Source organism: Desmodus rotundus, chromosome 5, assembly GCF_022682495.2.
Source record: "Desmodus rotundus isolate HL8 chromosome 5, HLdesRot8A.1, whole genome shotgun sequence".
Taxonomy (NCBI): domain Eukaryota; kingdom Metazoa; phylum Chordata; class Mammalia; order Chiroptera; family Phyllostomidae; genus Desmodus; species Desmodus rotundus.
In genome coordinates, this window is record NC_071391.1 from 45,731,219 (window position 1) to 45,753,038 (window position 21,820).

Consider the following 21,820-nt stretch of genomic DNA (forward strand, 5'->3'; position numbering starts at 1 on the left):
CTTATACCTTCTTCCACCTCCACCCACCCCCTTAATGAAACTTGAAAAACACTCCTTTGAATTCTCAGTTCAGCAGTAGTCCATTAGTGCAATATATTTCTTTTGTTAACTAACTCATAAGTAAAATGCCTTCTTAAACATTGGATGATATGATATAAACTTTGCTTATATGAAATCTGGTCCTGCCACTCAGTTCCTGTGACATTGGGCACTTTTTTTTTTTTAATTCCCACCTAAGGATATGTTTATTGATTTGAGAGAGAGAGAGAGAGACATGAATCAGTTGCTTTCCATGTACGTGCCCTGGCTGGGAATTGAACCCACAACCTTTTTTTGGTGTACCAGACAATGCTTCAATCAACAGCCGCCTGGCCAGGGCATTGGGCAGATTTTTAACTACTCTGAGCTTTATTTTCTATTGGAAGATGGCCTTGCTTTTTAGGGTTGTCGTGAAGAAAAGAAATGCTGTATGTAAAATATTAAGCGTAGTACTGTCACATGAACTTCAAAAAATGACAGGTATTATTATTAATCTAAGGCTGTTAAAGAAAACTGACTACTGTAGGATATCTTTTAATCTGGATTACCTTTTGCAGGGTTTATTTGGAGTAACCCAAGCCTCACAGCCTGGAGGTCTTTTTGGGACAGCCACAAACACCAGCACCGGGACAGCATTTGGAACAGGAGGAACAGGCCTTTTTGGGCAGACCAACACTGCATTTGGTACTGTTGGTTCGGTAGGTTTTTACAGTTGATTATAATATGATAAAAGGAATTCCTAAGAAAGATTTGACTCTTTTAAGTATTTTACTGGGTATAATGTATGATTTGATATTAATGATAACTAAAAGTTATTTGATGCAAATTAAAATAATTAGGTAACTTTAATAGGTTACTTTTTAAAACTTTTTTCTAACCTGTTTTGTGTGACAAGTTAATAAGGTATTTTAGAATTAAGTATTTTTGATGTTGATCAATTTGCTAAAATTGTTGGGTGTCTTCACAGTTCTCATGCTGTTGGAGGCCTAACTGAATTATTTCCCTTGTTAAGCCATTTAAGTAAAAAATTACTATTTTGGAATGTACTTGACCTAAAAACAGTAGTAAATTCTATATTACCACTTAAACCATGCGAGAATCAGTGTGAAACCCTCAATCTATACTGTGTACCTATTATAAAAAGTTTTGAACATGCTGTTCGTTTTTTGTGGAGAATGAAATATTATTTCTTAACTTTGTGTAGCTGATTGAGGTGAGAAATTGAGAAAATTATAGAATGCCTCCAAAAGTTACTTTTAAATAGCCTTATTGAGATATAATCCATATGCCATACAATTTATCCTTTTAAAATTTATAATTCGGGAGCTTTTATTATATTCACAGAGTATGCAGGTGTCACTATAGTCAATTTTAGAACATATTTATCACCCTAAAAAGAAACCTTATACTCATCACTTCTCATTACCTCCAATTACCTCAGGCCTACTCTCTGTCTATGGATTTACCTATTTCGGACATTTCATATAATGGAATCATGTAATGTGCAGTCTTTGTGACTGATTTCTTTCACTTAGCATAATGTTTTGAAGTGATAGTATGTTTAAATGTTTTAGTATGTTATAGTATGTTTAAATTTTTTATTGTAATTGGTCTGTTGGCTATTTAAATACATGGTACATATCTGTTACCGGGCAAAAAATTATTTGATTCTCTTGTTATTTTTTTTCTTCGCCTCACTGAAATACTGTGTTTGCTGGAGGGGTTCCATTAACTTCTCAGGCTAGGAGCATTCTGTATTCATAAAGTTCACCTTGCTCAGATTAGTGTATTTTTCTGCTAGTCTTTATTCATCCTCCTCCTACCATTTTTTTATAAAAGTCACAACATCTCTCATGTGTTTCACATCCAGTGTCACATACCTGCGGGAACCCCTATTTACTGTTTGGAGTGTATCTTTATACTAAAAATTTTCCTGTATTCTGTTCTTTTTAGACCCTGTTTGGCAATAACAAGCTTACCACATTTGGAACCAGCACAACCAGTGCTCCTTCGTTTGGTACAACCAGTGGCGGGCTCTTTGGTAACAAACCAACCCTGACTTTAGGAACCAATACAAACACTTCCAATTTTGGTACATATAAAAAGCAGGTTTGGCTCTCTTAAAGTTATACTGACTATACCACACATCATTCTCCTGATTCATATGATTGGGAATATTTAAAAATTCTCAGGTAAGACATGGCCTAATGTCTCTACAAGAGAGAAAGGTTTAAAAATCGTGGACATGGGTTGAGATACTTAGAAGAGATGTTAAATTGCCTATCCTCAATCATGTTCTTTTGAATTCCTGCTTTGGAAAATAGGCCATTCAGCATTTGCAGCAGTATTTTGCAGAAAGTTGGTTCTCTAAGGGAAATAGATTTTCTTTTCCAAAATAAAGAATCATTTTCTTTTCATTACGTCACCAGTAGTTAAGAAACCATAAATGAAACATACATGGTTGAGATAACAATCTGTTAGGCCAGGTTTCGAACAGGGAAGTAGTACACAGATGAAATTTCATGATTCTTTTTTTTAAATGTTTGTTGTTGTCGTTTTGTTTTTGTTGTATTTTGAGATTTGGTGATTCTTACTGAAAGTTTAGACTTTTTTGATTTTGCCAATTAGTTTTCTTACACTTGGCAGAAGCTTTATTTTTTGAGTACATGTTGAGAAATACAGATACGATTGGACAGTAATTGACAAAACAAGCCCTTAAACTAATCTCCAGAAAAATTAAAACCCGTTTAATGGAAATACTATGTTAAATGCTTTCCATAACTACCCAATTAAATTTTCAAACAAATTCAACATTAATTGTGTAAATCAGATATGGAAAGTTCGTTTAATCATCAAATGAAATAGTGGTTTAAATATTTGTTAAGGATTTCAGATACATCATCAGGTACTGAATATCTAGTGGGAGGTGAGTGCAAAGACATGGTTATTTGCCCATAGGTCAGTAGTCACACAATTTTTCAGTGAGTTTTTAAATGATCTTGTACTAGAGAAAGATACCACCTTAAGCGTCCATTGGAAGGTTATACATTTTCACAGAAATATGAACTATGTGAAGGAAATAGGTAAATCCTTGTCAGGTACCAATTCCTAAATTTATGCATTCCATTTGATTCTATAACCCATTTTTTGTTGTGTTGTTTGATCACTCCTAGTAATGATTTTCATTCCACCTATAATTCTTTTTGATTGTACTCTATGAAAGAAAGGTTTTGAGGCAGTGGACTTGGTTAGCATGGATGTGTGTGTGTGTGTGTGTGTGTGTGTGTGTGTGTTTTGAGAAAAGGGTTTTTAAAAAATTTTATTTATTTAGAGAGAGGGGAAGGGAGGGAGAAAGAAAGGAGAGAAACATCAGTGTGTGGTTGCCTCTTGTGTGCCCCACTAACTGGGGACCTCGCCTGCAACCCAAGCATGTGCCCTGACTGGGAATTGAACCAGTGACCCTCTGATTCACAGGCACTCAGTCCACTGAGCCACACCAGCCAGGGCTCAGCGAGAATTAAAAAAAAAAAAAAAAAAAAAAAGTCACTCTGGCTGATGTGGCTCAGTGGATTCAGTGCTGGCCTGCTACCTGAAAGGTTGCCGGTGAGATTTTAATAGTATATGTATCCTATGTATCTGTTTATGTGCTGTATAGAGGGCCATAAACCATTGTATGACCTTTTTAAGATTTTTATTTATTTATTTTTCGAGAGAGAAAGAAAGGGAGAGAAACATTGATGCGTGGTGTTGCCTCTTGCATGCTCCCACCCGGAGACCTGGCCCACAACCCAAGCATGTGCCCTGACTGGGAATTGAACTGGCGACCCTTTGGTTTGCAGGCTGGCACTCAATCCACTGAACCACACCAGCCAGGGCCATTGTATGATTTTTTTTAAGGACCTCGTCCTCAAGAATCAGTTTTTACTCCCTTTGAAAATGCTTCTTTTTTTTTTTTTTTTTTTTAAGTACACTTCATGTTCAGAATTAAATGTTACTTTAAGTTAATGCTTGTGTAGGCTATACTTAATAAAATATACTGGACTCAATGATTGGAAAATGAAAGGTTTCATCATTATCTGATATGACTCACTAGCTCACATGCTATTTCAAATGTGTTTAATTTTTTTTTTTTTAAATCACTGGTGTTGACCTAGTATCTGGCAATTAGTGGGTGCTCACTAAAAGTTTATTAAATTAATTAAAGAATGAATAAATGGGGCCCTAAGAGGAAGGATTCCTATAATTACAACTTAGTTTGGAATTACAGGATGGCAAGTTATTTTATATTCTTGGGAGAAGTTATTTCATTATTACCCTTGAGGGATCCAGATCCAAGTAAAGCTTTATTTGGAGTTCTATTTTCTTGGGAAGCTGTGGACTTTGATTTTGTGGGCAGAGACCATCTTCTGATTTAGAAATAAGTCATATAACAAATCTGGAAATGGAATAAGGTCATACCAAGATCTGGGGGCATCATTATGTCATTGTTAATTACATGTTATCCAGTATGGGATTGTGGTTCATTTTGGAAGTGATTGACCCACGATGATAAAGGTTGGGATACCTGCTACAATTAATTGGTGTTGCCAAATCCTTCAGTCATTCCTTAGAGCAGCAGTCCCCAACTTTTTTGGCACCAGGGACCAGTTTTGTGGAAGACATTTTCCATGGGACAGGGTAGGAGAGACAGTTAAGGAGCTGTTTGTATATATAAACATCTTTTTTAAGCTGGTTTCATTTTTTAAAAGATTTTTAATTTTAAAGATTTTACTTATTTATTTTTAGAGAGAGAGGAAGGGAGGGAGAGAAACAGTGAATGGTTGGCTCTCACATACCCGCTTTAGGGATATGGTCTGCATCCCAGACACGTGCCCTGCCTGGGAACCAAACTGGCCACCTTTTGGGTTGCAGGACGGCACCCAAACCCCTGAGCCACACCAGCCAGGGCTTTAAGATGATTTTTTAAAAATTGATTTGAGAGAAAGAGAGACATCAATTTATTGTTCTTCTTATTTGTATGTATTTACATGTTCATTGGAGACTTCTTGTATGTGCCCTGACAAGCAATCACACCACAACCTTGGCGTATTGGGATGACACTCTAACCAAATGAACTACCTGGCCAAGGCTAAGCTGATTTTTTTTTTTCGAAGTATAATTATATGAGTTTCAAATGTACAACATAATGATTCAATATTTACATATATTGGGAAGTGATCACCACAGCGAGTACAATTAATATCTGTCACCATACGTAGTTAAAAAATTTCTTTTTCTCATGAGAACTTTTAGGATTTACTCTCAGCAGCTTTCAGATATATAATACAGTATTATTAACTACAGTCACCATGCTGTACATATATTCATGACTTATTTTATAACCAGAAGTTTCTACCTTTTGACCCCCTTTTACCCATTTCACCTATCCCCTTATCCCCTGCCTCTAGCAACCACTGATCTGTTCTCTGTATCTATGAGCTCATTTTTTGTTGTTGCTTTGTTCTTTGTTTTTGTTTATCTATTTTTATTTTAATTGGTTTTTAGAGAGGAAGGGAGACAAAGACATCGATTTGTTGTTCCTCTTATTTATGCATTCATTCCTTGATTCTTTTTTTTTATCCTTACTCGAGGTTATATTTATTGATTTTAGAGAGAGAGGAAGAGAGAAACATTGATTGGTTGCCTCCCATACACTCTCGCCAACCTGGGATTGAACTCACAACCTAGGTATTTGCCCTGACCAGGGGTCAAACCCGAAGCCCTTTTGGTGTATGGGATAATGCTCTAACCAACTGAGCCATCTAGTCTGGGCCATTGGTCGATTCTTGTATGTACACTGACTGGGGATTGAACCTGCAAACTTGATATATCAGGACAACTCTAGCGAACTGAGTTATCTTACCAGGGCTTGTTTTTTGGTTTGGTTTGGTTTGGTTTGGTTTTGGATTCCACATGTAAGTGAGATCTATGGTATTAGTATTTTCTGACTTACTTCACTTAGCATAATGCCCCCAAATTTTATCATGTTGCTGTTGGCCAGATTTCATTGTATCTTTATGTCTGAATAATATTTCATTATCTGTACACACACCATGGGGTTTTTTTTTTAAGATTTTATTTTTATTTATTTTTGGAGAAAGGGGAAGAGAGGGTGAGAAACAGTGATGTGCAAAAGAAAAAAATGATCAGCTGCCTCTGGCACACCCCAATCTGTGACCTGGCCTGCGGCCCACACAAGTTCCCCCACCGAGAATTGAACCAGAGACCCTTCACTTTGCAGGACAACGCACAGCCCAATGAGTTATACCAGTCAGGGCCACACCACATATTCTATATCCATTAATCCACTGATTGACAATTAGGCTGTTTCCTTATCTTGGGTATTAGTAAATAATGAAAATGGGGGGGGGGCATATATTTTTTGAGGGTTTTTTTATTAGTGCTTTTTTAAAAAAAATAATCAGAAGTGTAATTGCCGGGGTGTATGGTAGTTCTGTTTTTAATGTTTTGAGGAACTTTGATACTGATTTCCATAATGGCTGCACTGTACACTTTCACCAACAGTACACAGGGTTCCCTTTCTTCCATATTCTTGCCAACACTTGTTTCTTGTTTTTTTTTTTAAAGATTTATTTATTTTTAGAGAAGGGAAAGTGAGGGAGAGAAACACTGATGAGAAAAAGAAACATCGATTGGTTGCCTCTTGTATGTGCCCTGCCTGGGGACCAAACCTACAACCCAGGCATGTTCCCTGACCTGGTATCTAACTGGCAACCTTTCTCTTTGAGGGACAGTGCCCAACCGAGTGAGCCACACCTGTCAGGGCTGTTTGTTTTCTTTTCGATGATGGCCATTCTAACAGGTGTGAGGTGATAATTCATGTGGTTTTGATTCACATTTCCCTGATGAGTAGTAATGTTGAGCACCTTTTTGAGTACCTGTTGGCCATCTATATGTCTTTGGAATCATCTCTCTTCAGGTCTGCCTGTTTTGGGGGTTTTTTTTCCTTTTCTTTTTTTAAAGATTATATCTATCTATTTTTAGAGAGAAGCGAAGGAAGGGAGAAAGAAACATTGATCAGTTGTCCCCTCCTTTGCCTCTATGGGACCTGGCCCGCAACCCAGGCATGTGCACCAGTGGGAAATTGAACCAGCGACCTTTTGCTTTGGAGGACATTGCCCAGCCCACTGAGCCACACTGATCAGGCCTCTGCCCATTTTTTAATCAGATTGTTTTTTTGCTATTGAGTTGAGTGTGTTCTTTATATATATAGGGTATTAACCTTTTTTCAGATGTATGATTTTTAAATATTTGCTTCCTTTCAGTAGGTTGCCTTTTCATTTTACTGATGGTTCCCTTTGCTGTAAAGAAGATTTTTAGTTTGGTGCATTCCCACTTGATTATTTTCGCTTTTGTTGCCTTTGCTTTTGGTTTCAGGTACAAAAAATCATTAACAAGGCAGATGTCAGGGAGATTGCCACTATGTGTTCTTACAGGAATTAGCTGGTTTCAGAGATTACATATAAGTCTTTAATTTATTTTGTGTATGATGTAAGACAGTGGTCCAGTTTGATTGTTTTGCATGTGGCTGTCCAGTTTTCCTACTACCATTCTTTGTAGAGACTATCCTTTACCCATTCTATATTCTTGACTCCTTTATCATAAATTGACCATTAATTACTTAATTGTTCTTAGTTTTAATTTTAAAAATTGTTTTGAAATAACAGAGTTGATAAACATTTGTCAGTAAGAAATGTGGGGAAATGTGTGGTATAAGCAGTGTAAGTTGGGACTTACTTCCCTCTTGTTGGTTTGAGGTAGTTTACAGATACTTTGTTTTCTGCTGTTTATGGGGATAGAGGTCCTTTCTGGTTAAATTTTAACTCAGAAAGAAAAACAATATCCCCAAGAACATTTTTTTTAAAGAGTCGATTGTGCTTGAGTAGGCCATACTTCATTTTTGTGGCAAAGCTATTAATTAGCACAATTGAAAAGATTTAATAAATACATAAATTAAATGTATTGAGACTAAGATTACCTGCTTGGATTTTTAAATGACATTAGAAATATGTTTTCAAGCTGTTTAAATTCTTCAGCTTTTTTCCTTAATCTTTTTCATTGAAGTAATCACCCAAATATTGACTTAACAAAGTATAATCTTAGTAGGTGATACTTTTATACATTCCAGGATACTCTCTTTATTCTATAAATCTTTTGTATTTGTACCTCTCCATGATGTCTTTTAAAAAGACTTTCAAGTATTTTACAAACAGGGTTTGCTTGCCAGTGATTAATTTTTTTCCTATTATCAAAAGAGATTAATGATATGTGCAAAAACATTGTGGACATATCTGAACAAAAGAGAAATAATAGCAGTAACATGTTGTAGGGTATCTTTGTTCAGAGATCTGTGGACTTTGGAGGTGCATCAGGATTTTTCTAAACGATGGGGTATAGTGAAGGAGAATTGTTCTTTGAGCTCTCCGTCATCTCTGAAACAATTCAATTCAAGAAAAGTTTATGAATGATTATTTTCTTTTTAATATCATCTAGCTGAGTATTGAGCGCTCCTATCAGCTGACTGAGTGCTCCTATGAGCTGATTGAGTATGATGCCATTAAAGCTTCTCATATGTGATCAACCACATGTTGTTATCCATATAAGGTCCATTTTTTCAAAACAAAAGCTACTTTAGTATTGTTACAGGTAATTTTCTCTTAGCAAGAACCTTTAGGTTCAGCGAAATGTTTGTCGACTGTCTTATTTTTTAGTGAAAGTTAGAGGGAATGAGTTTTTCTTTTAATAATTAAACATGAAATGTAGGTTGAAGGCTTTAAGTCTTACAAAGGGAATGTTTTCCAAGCTCAAGCACAATCACTTTCCTTTTTAATATTGGATATTATTTTACACTGAATTAGTATTTCAAGTCTGAAATGTAATTAGTAGAATGAATTGTAGGGCCTGTTCACAGGCATCAAATTTAAACTTAAAAATTAAATTAGGAAACCATTTAGGATATATGACTGAAAGAATCTAAAACTTAGGGTTAGACTGCTTTGTTTTAAATTCCCTTGTACAGAAAAGTGAGAATTGTGTTTAAAGTACAGTCCACTCATTCTTTTGTCTTTATAGGTTTTGGCACAAATACCAGTGGGAATAGTATTTTTGGAAGTAAACCAGGACCTGGGACGCTGGGAACTGGGCTTGGTGCAGGATTTGGAACAGGTAAGGAACTGTACCTTGAGATTTAGGAAGTAATAATCTTGGCTTTCTGATTGCTGGATCTTAAGACTTATGTTTAACTATATGCCTGGAAATAAGAGATCCAGATTTTCATTTTCACAATGTATTTATAAAACATTTCCAGCAGTTATGCTTTACCAGGTTTTAAAACATTGGCACATTTCTTCCAGAGGCTATGTGCTCCCTTTCTACAAATGTTTGTCCTCTGATAGTCCTGGTCTATCTGGGATTTTCAGTATTTAATGTGAGACTTGTTAATACGGTGACATTTTTAACTTTTAAGTTCCCCGTGTTACCTTTGTGACCAGAATTTGAGACATTAAACTGTTTATTGGGTAAGCTTTATTACCCTAATATTGAGAGCACATGCTGAAATAATTAACAAATAAATACTCTGAGTTTTTGCAAGGTCTGTGCATACTTTTTAATTCTTTTCACCTTGATATAGAGCTAAAATGTCATGCCTTTGTGTATACTTCTACTATTGATGACTATTTTTCAGTGTCTTTGAAGGAAGGCATTGACCCTGCTAACTTACCCAGGTGTTTTAAACAATTGGAGGGTGGTGATGGTCATAAAATGAATGAGTTCTCCAGTATGTACAGTTCAACAAGGTTGCTTAAGCATATAGTTACACGTACTTTCCCAGTTCATCTGACCATTGGTTTGGCCATTTACTTGCAGACTGTATTTCCATGGTCTCTGTTCCCACTTACCAGTTATCTGCTGTCTTTGCTTCTATTCTGTTTATCTCTCATCTTTTTTTTAACGGAACACCATTTTGTACTCTATGAATAGTTTCTTTTTTAATTTTTTAAATAAAAAATGTGCTTGTAAAAAAACAATATAGAAGTATCATGGACAGTTCATATATTTTAGCTGTGAAGTCATAGCTGTTGAAAGTTTGGTTTTGTCAGACCCCTTAATATACATTTTCTAAACATGCACTTAAATTATACACATGCATACATGTTTAAACATATATGTGTTTTATATGTAGGCTTCTTAAATATTCTTATATGGAAACCATATTCTCCATGAGTGTTTTTTAAGCCAAACAATGAAATACATTAATTAGTTTGATGTAATATTAATGTAGAGGGCTACAACTAGCATTTTTAAAACAAGAACTAGAATTTTTTAAAAAAACTATTGCACAAAACAAAGTTAAGTATTGTTTTATTTAACTTTGTTTCAGTTATATACACAGAGTGGGGTAAAAGTAGGTTTACGATTTTGAGTACATGAAGCAGTTTATTCTTAAATTATTTCTTAATGTAATACAAACAACTGTAAACCTACTTCTGCCCATCTCTGGATAAGTGTTAATGCGTCTCAGTATATTTCATGTTGGATGGTATAGTCCTAATTCAAACTGCAAGTAACTGCCATATATAGTACTCTGTGTTTCTTTCTTTCCTTTCCTTTTTTTTTTTTTCCTATTTTCCATGACATTTGGGGGATGTAGTTTTTCTCGTGTTCAGTATGTATAGACCTGACTCATTCTTTAAATATAACTTGTTTAGTATTTCATTGCATGTTCATACATACATGTAACAAATACATACACACACCATAATTTATTTAACATTTTCCCTTTTGTGGGACACTTGAGTTATTTTATATTATTAGCAAAGCAGTAATGAAGATATTTGTGACATAATTTTGTGTGTATTAGTATTATGTAGGATTTACTCTTAGAATTCTTTCAGAAGATAAACAGATACTGAATTTTGGTCAATCTTGCTAACAGTTTGCCTTCTAAAAAGAATGCTAGTTTGCATTTTCGCTCACATTTGTATAAAAATACTCATTTTCCATAGCTTTTCAATGTTGTTGCACTTTTTCATCTTTATGTGCATGATAGTGAAAATTACTGTATTTTAATTTGCACTTTACTCATTAGTGGTAAAGGATATCCTTATGTTTACTGGCCATGTGAAGGAATCCTTGAATTCCCTATTCCATAATAATTGGTTATTGTGTTTTAATTTATTTCTGAGAGTGCTTTACATACTGTGGCTATTAACTCGTTTTGGTTTCATTAGAGCCTTTTAACTTACCCATGTAGAACTAAAAAGCTCTAGTTTTTTGTACAATACGATTCCTAAATTTAAGCAGAATGTATCATCTGACATCAATGCTCTCTTCTAATCCCAGAGGAATAGCTTTGATGTGGGCAAATTAAGGGTTTTTCCCCCCAAGGGTAGATTAAAGATTTTATTTATTTACTTTTGGAGACAGGGGGAAGTAGAGAGAGAGACAGAGACAGAGAGAGAGACAGAAAGAGAGAGACATCAATCTGTTGCCTCTCGCATGCCCCCAACTGGGGACCTGGCCTTCAATCTAGGTGTGTGCCCTAACCGAGAATCCAACTGATGACCTTTTGTTTTGCAGCCCAGAGCTCAATCACTGAGCCACACCAGCCAGGGGCCCAAGGGTAGTCTTGATTCTAGACATTATAGTAACCATAAGTCTAAGGCCTGGGTAAGATGCTACTGTAATGTCTGTTACAGGTATTTCCACCAAGTATTTATTTCATTTTGTTTATGTTACTGTCTTCTACAAGTTTTATTTTTACCTGGTCAAAATTGTCATTTTCTCCTCTTTGGCTTTTTGGTCTTGCTGGTTATGATTAGAAATGCCTTCTCTTGTAATCCAAGATTATAAAATGTTCTATCACATTTTTGTGATGCTATTGTCTTCTATTCCATAGTAACATATACTCAGTCTTTTTATTAGTTTGAATATATATTGTTTTTCTTAAACAGTTCTTATTAGTTTGAATATATATTGTTTATCTTAAACAGACAACAGATTACATTTTTATTATTGTTACATATTCCTCATTCATGCCTTGTTCTCATAAACTAAAAGCCAAATAGAATTAATAAAGAATTTTAAACCCCAACCTTAGCAGCAGATCATGTAGGGAAACGAGAATTGTGAGAATCACCAAGCACACTCTCTTGCAACTCTTTGATGAGTACATCTGCTAAAGCAGATTTTTAGCTTTAAGAGTAATGTGTCTGGAGACTGCTGTATATAAACACCCACATTCATAAACTCTTTATTTCATGGTATCATAAGTAGAATAGCACTATAGCATTAGGCTGTGTTTTGGGGGGACATAAGCTGAATAAGTATTCCTGTGCAGCTTCTTGTTTTGAGTGGTAGTGATTCAAACTCATACTTCAACAGAAGTAAATTTCCCTGTAACATAGGCCTTTACCTACTTTATGAATAGTTGACTACAGAAATATAAAATGTACAAATATATAAGTTTTTTGTATATTTAGATTTAAGTGATCAATCTATAAAATATTTTATATTACCTTTTGGCATATGATTTTTTTCCCCCTGATGTGCTTGGACGAAGGAACGCTTGTTAAATCATGGGTGTGTCACTTTCTTCTTCACAGTGATATTAACTACCAGCATCATCAGTGGTATGCCATTTTCTTGGTAGTTTTCTAGTAATAATATTAAGGAGTTTTAGTTCTTAAAATTTTCCATGAAATAATAAGCTTAAAGGGTACAGCTAGTAAAGTTGATTGTTACACTAAGACATACACAGAAAAATCTACCGCATGCTAATAGATACCCCATAGATAAAATAAAATTCTAAAATGTAGTAGATGATCTCAAAAGGAATATAATCATTTTCATTTTTTCATAGTTTCTAGGGTCACTATTACCATGGGGACCCCTATGTATCTTCCTTAAACTCATACACCTAATCATAAATACAGCACATTTCTTAACTCGACATTATCATACATCAGAATATTTCTAGTAAATCCTTTTATTAAGCATAAAAATCTACTTATGCATAATATAAGACAGATCTGGATAAAATACATACATTACCCTTGATAAATTGTAACAGTATGCAGGTCATTTTATGATAATCCCTTTGTAGGTCACTGGAACCTCCCAGTGTCTTTTTTTTTTTTTAAGGTTTTATTTATTTATTTTTAGGGAGAGGAAGGAAGGGAGAAAGAGAGGGAGAGAAACATTGGTCACATGCCCCCATTTGGGGACTGGCCCGCAACCCAGGCATGTGCCCTGACCAGGAATCGAACCAGTGCCCTCCCACTTCGCAGGCTAGTGCTCAACCACTGAGCCACACCAGCCAGGGCCCTCCCAGTGTCTTTATTCTTTTGTTGGTTATTGAAATAAAGTGGTTTTTAGACTGTTTCACTGTTCTTTATCCAGGGCTGCTGCAAAGGGGAGGGAAATACTTAGAACAGAAATTTTATATATTTGGGTTTCATTTAAGTTTTTGTTTGGGTGTAAGGATTTGTTTGCCACTTGGAACAGTAAAGAATCCTGAAATTTGGCCATTAACTAAGTCATTTGAGGGACTAATATAATTTTAGTTTTCCTTGAAATTTTCACCAAATTGTAATGGCTAAGGACTTAGTCCCTGTACCAGAGTGGGGCTTTTTAAGGTGAAGTAATTCCATTGCTGCATTGTTATCTTCTTGTTATTAATGAGATTGGAAAGTTAGGGAATACTTTCTCCATCCACTAGTCACCATCTGTATTGTATATTGTGTGAATTTTCTGAGTACAAAATTTTTATTCTTTTTTTTTGGTTCTGATTTCAAAGCAGTTCCCATTTGGTAGTTTTAACCTCCAAGTGTTACATCTTTGAAACGATTTTAATGATTTTCCTGGTAACCCATATATCTATCAAGAAATACTGATACATTTAGAAGGAGCTTCAGATCTTCCAAATACCACTAACTTTGTGAGGAAGGAAGGATGGAATTTTTTTTTATTTTATTTATTTTTAGAAAGGGGAGGGAGAAAGGGGGCGGGGGAGAAACATCCGACTGGTTGACTCTTGCATGCCTGCATGCCCCCAACTGGGAACCAGGCCTGCAACCTAGGCATGTGCTCTGACCGAAATCAAACCAGCGACCTTTCAGTTTGTAGGGCAGCGCTCAATCCACTGAGCCGCACCAGCCAAGGCTGGAAATCTTTTAAATAATTTATGCCAGTAACATATTCTAAATAACTGAATTCTCCCTTTTTAATACTTTAAAAATCATTGCTGACAAGATCCATAAGTAGAAATCATTTGTCATTAAAATATTACAAGTGTTGCCCTGACTGGGGTGGCTCAGTGGGTTGAGTGCCGGCCTGCAATCAAAGGGTCTTTGGTTCGATTTTCAGTCAGGGCACATGCCTGGGTTGCTGCGTTGTTTGTGGGCTGGATCCCCAGTCGGAGGCATGCGAGAGACAACCAGTAGATGTTTCTCTCCCTCCTTCTCCCTCCCTTTCCGTGTCTCTGAAAAAATCAATAAAATCTTTTTTAAAAAATTACAAGTTTCTGCAATGGTCTTCCCTCTGGTTAAAACAAGTTCTTACTCTATCCAGTCTCATTCCTGCTGAAACTTGATCCTCTTTGGTAACCATATCACAACTCATTTAGCTTTCCATAAAACAAAAAGTCTCAAGTAGTTTTCATGAGATGGAATACTTGAAAGTGTTAGTATTTTTATACAAAGAACGTATGTTGGATTTGGTTTTTTATAGTTTAGCTTTTGTTAGTCAAAAAGACGACATTGAGTATTTTGATTTGCAAGTGTTTTTTTAAATTATTTTAAAGAGAGAGAGGAAGGAGAGGAAGAGAAATATCACTTTGTTCCACTTATTTATGCATTCATTGGTTGTTTCTTGTATGTGCTCCGGTCGTGGATGAAACCCACAACCATGGCATATCAGGACTATACTCTCACCAACTGAGCTACCCGGCCAGGGCCTGATTTTAAGATTTAGGGAGAATTAACTTTTAATTCTTTCAAAAATCTGTTTTACTATGGAGTTGCAGTTAAGAGTCCAGGTTGTATGGTTAGAGGCATTAAGGTTTGGACCTCAATCTCACTATTTCCTACATATATGACATTGAGCTAATTACTAAACCTTTATTTTTCTCATCTATAAACTGGGGATAATAGTTTCTACTTCCAGACTTATGAAGATTAAATGAGATGATACTAGCTAATATTTAAAGATTGTTAATACCTATCAGACATCTACTTGTTTAGTATGTATTCGTTTTAAATCTTAGGATAAATATCTAAGCCATGTGTTACTACCTCATTATAGGTGAGGAAACAACACAGAGAGGTTAAATATTTTGCCTACCATGTATGTAATATACTCAGCACTGTGCCGGGCATATAGTTAGTATTTACTGTATTAGCTGTTGTTGAAATGAATGGTCGTTAAGAAGTTTCCAAATGTATTATGTTTTTAAGTAACTGACCTCTACAACATTCAAGGATCTTCTGTGGCGCATTTTTCTTTCCTCTTGTCTCCATAGCTCTTGGTGCTGGACAGGCATCTTTGTTTGGGAACAACCAACCTAAGATCGGAGGGCCTCTTGGTACAGGAGCCTTTGGGGCCCCTGGATTTAATACCACGACAGCCACTTTGGGCTTTGGAGCCCCCCAGGCCCCAGTAGGTAAGTGTCAGTCACTTTAGAAGGCTTTTCTCAGTTTATTTCTTGCTAATACTTAACTTGCTGACCTGATTTCCCACTTTACCTCTGTTCCACTCCCACCAAAGCAGTACATGCATACAAACGAATAATTATGTAGTGCAGATGGACTTGTAATAGTTCCTGGCCTTCCCTGCTTCCCATTCTCAGACCTACTCACCCAAAGAAACCACTTTTGTTACAGCTTTTAATTCATCTGGTATATAATTAAATTCATGTCTCTGAATGGTGTGCTTATATTGCTGTGTTTTGCTTTATTAAATATAAGTAAATTTAAATTGCTAATGATAGGTGAAAATTTAGCTCATTTATTCACTTCTCCCAGTATAATCATGTTTACTAAGTTTCCTGTTTAGTTTTATCTGTTGAAGAAGCCTTTTTCATACTTCATTTGAATACCCCTTCTCAGTTTTTGAAATACCTGCCTGCCACTTGTAGTATTTCTAATTCAAAATTAATTTATTTTTTAACTTAAATATCTTTTTCATAGAAAATTATGTCCTACCAGAAAGGAAAAATTGATATCACCTGACATAAATAGAGCAACATAGATAGATAGATAAGAATGAATTTAAATTCATCTCCAGTACTATCGTACTCCATGTACCACATTTTGAGAAGCCTTTGCAGATTTAAGTTGTGTCCTTATATACATATACATTTTTTATTCTGTCAAATAGGGGATAGTATTTCTTGATTCTCCTTGGTCAATTAAGAATATTAGTGCCCTTCCTTCCTTACCCTTCTTTTTCTTTCATTTCTTTTGCATCTTTATAGTTTTATATTGATGAAGTTGATAACATGTTCTGTCTTAAATTATTATTGTTCTCTTTTTTTGGTTAAAGCATAAAAATTGCAAATGAACACAACATTTATTATAAGTAGGAAAACAGTGCTGCCCTGCCAAGTACACCTTTACCATATAGCTTTTCCTGTGATCTTTGACTCTGTTTTTCCTCTTTCACTGCCAGCCCTTACTGCCTTCCCAAAGTAGTCTGAATTCTTAAGGATGTTACCAGAATTCTTTTACCCTAGAATGCTTCATTCTTTGATCCCTGTGTCCTCTGCAGCAATGTGAACTCTGATTATTCCCTGGGCCTTCAGCATTGTTCCAGGATATTCCTTTCAAGTCTCCCAGTGGGAGCTGCTGTGTCCTGGATATAGGGCTTTCCTCTTTTTTCCCCAGTTTTCTGGAATGTATTTTCAAGTGTGTGAAAGGTGAACTTTGACCACTTAACACATCTAAAAATATCTTCATTAGTTTCACACACTTTATTTATTTTTTCTTTTTAAAAATTACTTTAATGTTCAAGTTTCACACACTTTAATGTTAAGGAGTTCTGGTGTGAAAATAATTTGCTCTCACAACTTTTACTGTATTCCTTCTGGCATGAACCGTTACTGATGAGAAGTCGAATGCCTTTCTGATTCTTGAACCTTGTTCCTGCCTCTCCCACAAACATTTAGGATTGTCCCTTTGTCCTGAAATTTCAAGATCATCTTAGACCTTTTCTATCATAGTTCTTGGGTTTTTTGTTTTGTTTTATTTTGGTTTTTGCTGTTCTACTTTTTAGGAGATATTTGGTTGCCTTCTAAATCATCACCTTTTTGTATTTTAATTTTTATTTTTAATGTATAGGAATTCTTCTTTGAAAGTTTATTCAAACATCTGGTTCTTAGATGCAATTTTCTTGAAACTCTGAATTTGTTAATTGGCATGATTTTTTTTTAAGATTAAATTTACTTATTTTTAGACAGAGGGAAAGGGAGGGAGAGAGGGAGAGAAACATCAATGTGTGGTTGCTTCTGTGCACCCCCTACTGGGGACCTGGCCTACAACCCAGGCATGTGCCGTTACTGGGAGTCAAACCAGCAGCCCTGTCCTTCACAGGCTGGCACTCAATTCACTGAGCCACACCAGCCAGGGCTGAATTTGTTCATTGGCATTAAATTTTTTTTTTAATGCTAAAGCTGATTCTGATGTTTGCACAGGTTCCTCTGTTCCTTAAATCTTCAGGATTATTTTTGTTTTGATCTTACTCTTTAATGCATGGTGACTTTGTCCATTTATATTTAGGAATAAAATAATAAAAGGCTCACTGGCTATTTGTGTGTATGGATAGAGCTTGTGTACCAGTTGGTTCCACTTTAAGGTAACTAGTCCAGGCAGGAACCAGTTATTATCCAAGGGTCCTCTAAATGTCAGCTCTGGGGTGATGCAAGCACCCAAACTAGTTGCCCTTGTTCTTTCCATTGTTAACTTTGTTTCATCAGAGGCGCACACACATATTTTTGGCCTGTCTGTTGAGTATCAGGGATTAGGAGGATGATGGTGTCATTGTTTTGCATGTACACTTTGCATTGATTCTTCTCTCCTGTTTTCAGGCTCATTTCATCGAAGTTGATATTCTTGAATCCCTAAACTTTCTGAGATTCTCCAGGGCAAATACTGCTTTGTTGTAATCATCTGTTCATTTGCTACTTCCCCGTTCTTTGTAGTTATGGGTTATATTGACATATTTTAATTTTTTTAACCATAGATTTTATTTAGGTCTTTGGAGGGAGTGGAGATGGATTAGAATTCTTTTCTTTTTTAATAATTATTTTATTGTTGTTCAAGTGCAGTTGTCTGCATTTACCGGCCTCCACTCCCCCCCCCAACCCTCCCCACCTCCCTCCCCTGCTCCCACCCCCGCCCCTTGATTTTGTCCATGTGTCCTTTATAGTTGCTCCTGAAAATCCCCCCCGCCTTATCCCTTCCCACCTCCCCTGGTTACTGTCAGATTATTCTTAATTTGAATTAGAATTCTGATCTCTTTTGAGTATTAGAATCAGTTGTATCATTAAAAATGATATTTTCCTTATTTTTGGTGGTTTTCGGTAGAAGGTAGTAACATAAATATTGTAACCTGCCATTTTTACTTGGATAGCTTTCTGAATGGTTTCTAATGATTTCATCTTTTCTCTTTTAATTTTTTTTTTCAAGTACAGTTTACATTCAGTATTTTGTGTTAGTTTCAGGTGTACGGCATAGTGGTTAGACAGTCATGTACTTTACAAAGTGTTCCCCCTGATAGTTCCAGTACCCACCTGGCATCACACACAGTTACTACAGTATTATTGGCTATATTCCCTATGCTATACTTTACATCCCTGTGACTATTTTGTAACTACCACTATGTATTTCTAAATCCTTTTACCTTTTTCATCCAGTCCCTGAAACCCCTTCTCCTCTGGCAACCATCAGCTTGTTCTCTGTATCCCATCTTTTTTCAAAGCCTATTAAAAAGTTTCTGACCAAAAAATGTAGTATTAGGGTTATATAATTAGTGTTACTACCCACTTAAAAGTAGTTATATTAACCGTTTTTTATTTTTATTTTTTAAATTTTATTTATTTTCAGAGAAAGGAGAAGGGAGGGAGTGAGAGAGGGAGAGAAACATCGATGTTGGAGAGAAACATCGATCGATTGCCTTTTCACATGTCCCCAACCAGGGACCTGACTCGCAACCCATGCAGCAGTGTGCCCTGACTGGGAATTGAACCTACGAATTTTAGCTTTGAGGGACAATGTCCAATCCACCAAGTCATGCTGGTCAGGGCTATATTGACTTTTAGAATGTACATTTTGCATCACAGAAATCTTAGAAGGTGCTTTAGATTCCATTTGAGTCCATTCCTATCATGGGAGGCCTTTACTTATCTTAAAAACCTCAGTTAAGGTACCTTTCTTACAAATCAGTGTAGTCCACTGTTCTGTTCAGGTTGTTTAAAACCAAAACCTGCCTTCATAGTATTTCTACCCAGTGGCTCTACTTTTACCCCCTAAAGCTAAGCAAAACAATCTGCTACAGTTTCTTTGCAGAACCTTATTGTCTGTGTCTTTCTTCTAGATAAAGTGTTATCAGCTGCTTCTGTTGTCAGAAAACTTAATTTTTAAACATTTTCCTATTGCTTTTCTTTTTTTTTTTTAAGATTTTATTTTTATCTTAGAAGGGAAGGGAAGGGAGGGAGAAAGAGTGGGAAACATCAGTTTGTATTGTTGCCTCTCACGTGCTCCCCACTGGGGACCCGGCCCACAACCCAGGCATATATCCTAGACTGGGAATCGAACCGGCAACCCTTGGTTTTGCAGGCTGGCACTCAGTTCACTAAGCTACACCAGCCAGGGTCCTAGTGCTTTAATAATTTGATCACAGTGCAGTTTTTTGATATGTTTTCAAATTATTATAATCAGAATTGGATATAACACCAACATAGCTTAACTAGTGCTTATGCTTCCTTATTTATTCTCTTACCTTATTTTTGCTTATGTGTTGGATCTTTTTACCCTGTGTTTTTAAATAATACAGTTAATAGAGAAGATTTTATACTTAAACATATGAAAAAAAATAAAAACATCCTCACACATTTTTCCACTTACGTTTGATTTCTAATGGAAGTTGTTATTGTTTTGTGCAGATTCAGGTGGGGTTACTTATACTTATTAAATGATGGGATCAGCTGGTGTGGGTCAGCTTTTTAATGGGTAACTGACCGTGAAGTAGCAAACTGACCAGTGAATATTATTTAAAAATACTCAGGTTTTCTTGAGTCATCTTGAATAGTCCACAGAATAACACTACTGATACTTCGTTCCACTGTGTACCAAAGATACTTTTCTACATTATTTTTCTCACCTGTAGTCTTAAAGTAGGTTTAAGAACTTTCTGAATACAGATGATGTACTATATACTTTTTAATTTTTTTTTATTTTTAGAGAGGGGGATGGGAGAGAGGGAAACATTGCCTGGTTGCCTCTGGTATGCGCTCCAACTGGGGACTGAACCTGCAGCCCAGGTATGTGCCCTGACCTTTTGCTTTGTGGTATGACTGAGCCACACTGGTCAGGGTACTACATGCTCTTTAAATTGACATCTCCTTTGGGTGTCAAAATCCTGAGCAAATTTGCACTCTCTAAATTTCACCCTGCAGTGTTTTAGTATTCAATGAATACATTAAATTTTAAGAAAGCTTAATTTGACTCAAGTGGAACTACCCCTTTGTCACAAATTTAGTTTTAGCTGTGTATTTTGGGTTTCTTGTTACTGTTGCTGCTATGTTTTTTCTCCCTATTGTGAACGTTAAAAATTTCACAATGTTTTGTTTATGGCATTCCTTTAATGTGTATTGTCTTATATATTAGCTTTAGCCCTAGTTTATAAAGGAATAAAAGTAATCTATAAAATGACTTAAGTGTGATTTGATTTTTTTTATCAGTCTTTTTGGAAATGTTTGTCTTGCAAAGAGGTTTCTTCATCAGTCAAGGTACATGTGGAATAAGATACAGTGCAGATAACGTGTGGTGTGTGGTTCTTTTTTCTTTTTACTGTGTACAGTTGTAGATCTTTGTTACTTGTCTGTTTCTTAAATTCGCTGTGACTGATGACACGTTTGTTCTTATACTTTGAAAGAAAATTAGACTAATTAGGTGTCCTTTATTCCTTTCAATTTTTACTTCAATGTAATATGAATGTTAAGTATAAATACTAAACCTGTAAGGACGCCTTAACAGCTGTTTTCATTTTTTGTATGCTGCTACCTTCTCTATTACATAGAAGGTACACATAATATTTTTAATTCTGGGATGTTTACTTACTAAATTAAATCAAAGATACTTTTTTATTTCTACAATGAAACATGTTATAATTGTTTTTAATAACTACTTAACCCACCATGTCAATGTATCACGATGTTTACAACTGTTAATGTTGGACATAGGTTGTTTCTAATTCTTGACTTTTACATATAATGTTCAGTGAACACTCATATTTTTCTTTATTTTGTTTTTAGTTTAATTAAATCCTTGGGTTAAATTTCCATGCTTGAAATTATGATGTTGAAAACTATAAAAATAGTACTTTCTCTATATACTCTCATATTGTTTCTTTTAGACAGACTAAACCACTTTGTAATCTTTTTATATTCAAAGACTAATATAACTGTGCCATTAACTGATAGATAATGAGGTAGGTATAAAAATAT

The 21,820-nt window shown here is 35.6% G+C and overlaps 1 protein-coding gene across 4 annotated transcripts in view; it reads left to right on the top strand.

The window, feature by feature from the left end:
• Positions 1-21,820, top strand: part of NUP98 (nucleoporin 98 and 96 precursor) — a 110,153-nt gene that overhangs the window by 35,615 nt on the left and 52,718 nt on the right. The window contains exons 9-12 of one of the 4 annotated variants that reach the window (XM_053923692.1): positions 597-737; positions 1,993-2,131; positions 9,172-9,264; positions 15,620-15,760. In XM_053923692.1, the coding sequence (XP_053779667.1) occupies positions 597-737; positions 1,993-2,131; positions 9,172-9,264; positions 15,620-15,760 (514 nt within the window). The remainder of the gene's footprint in view (positions 1-596; positions 738-1,992; positions 2,132-9,171; positions 9,265-15,619; positions 15,761-21,820) is intronic. The other 3 variants (XM_024572806.3, XM_053923693.2, XM_053923694.1) reach the window with 3 other exon arrangements.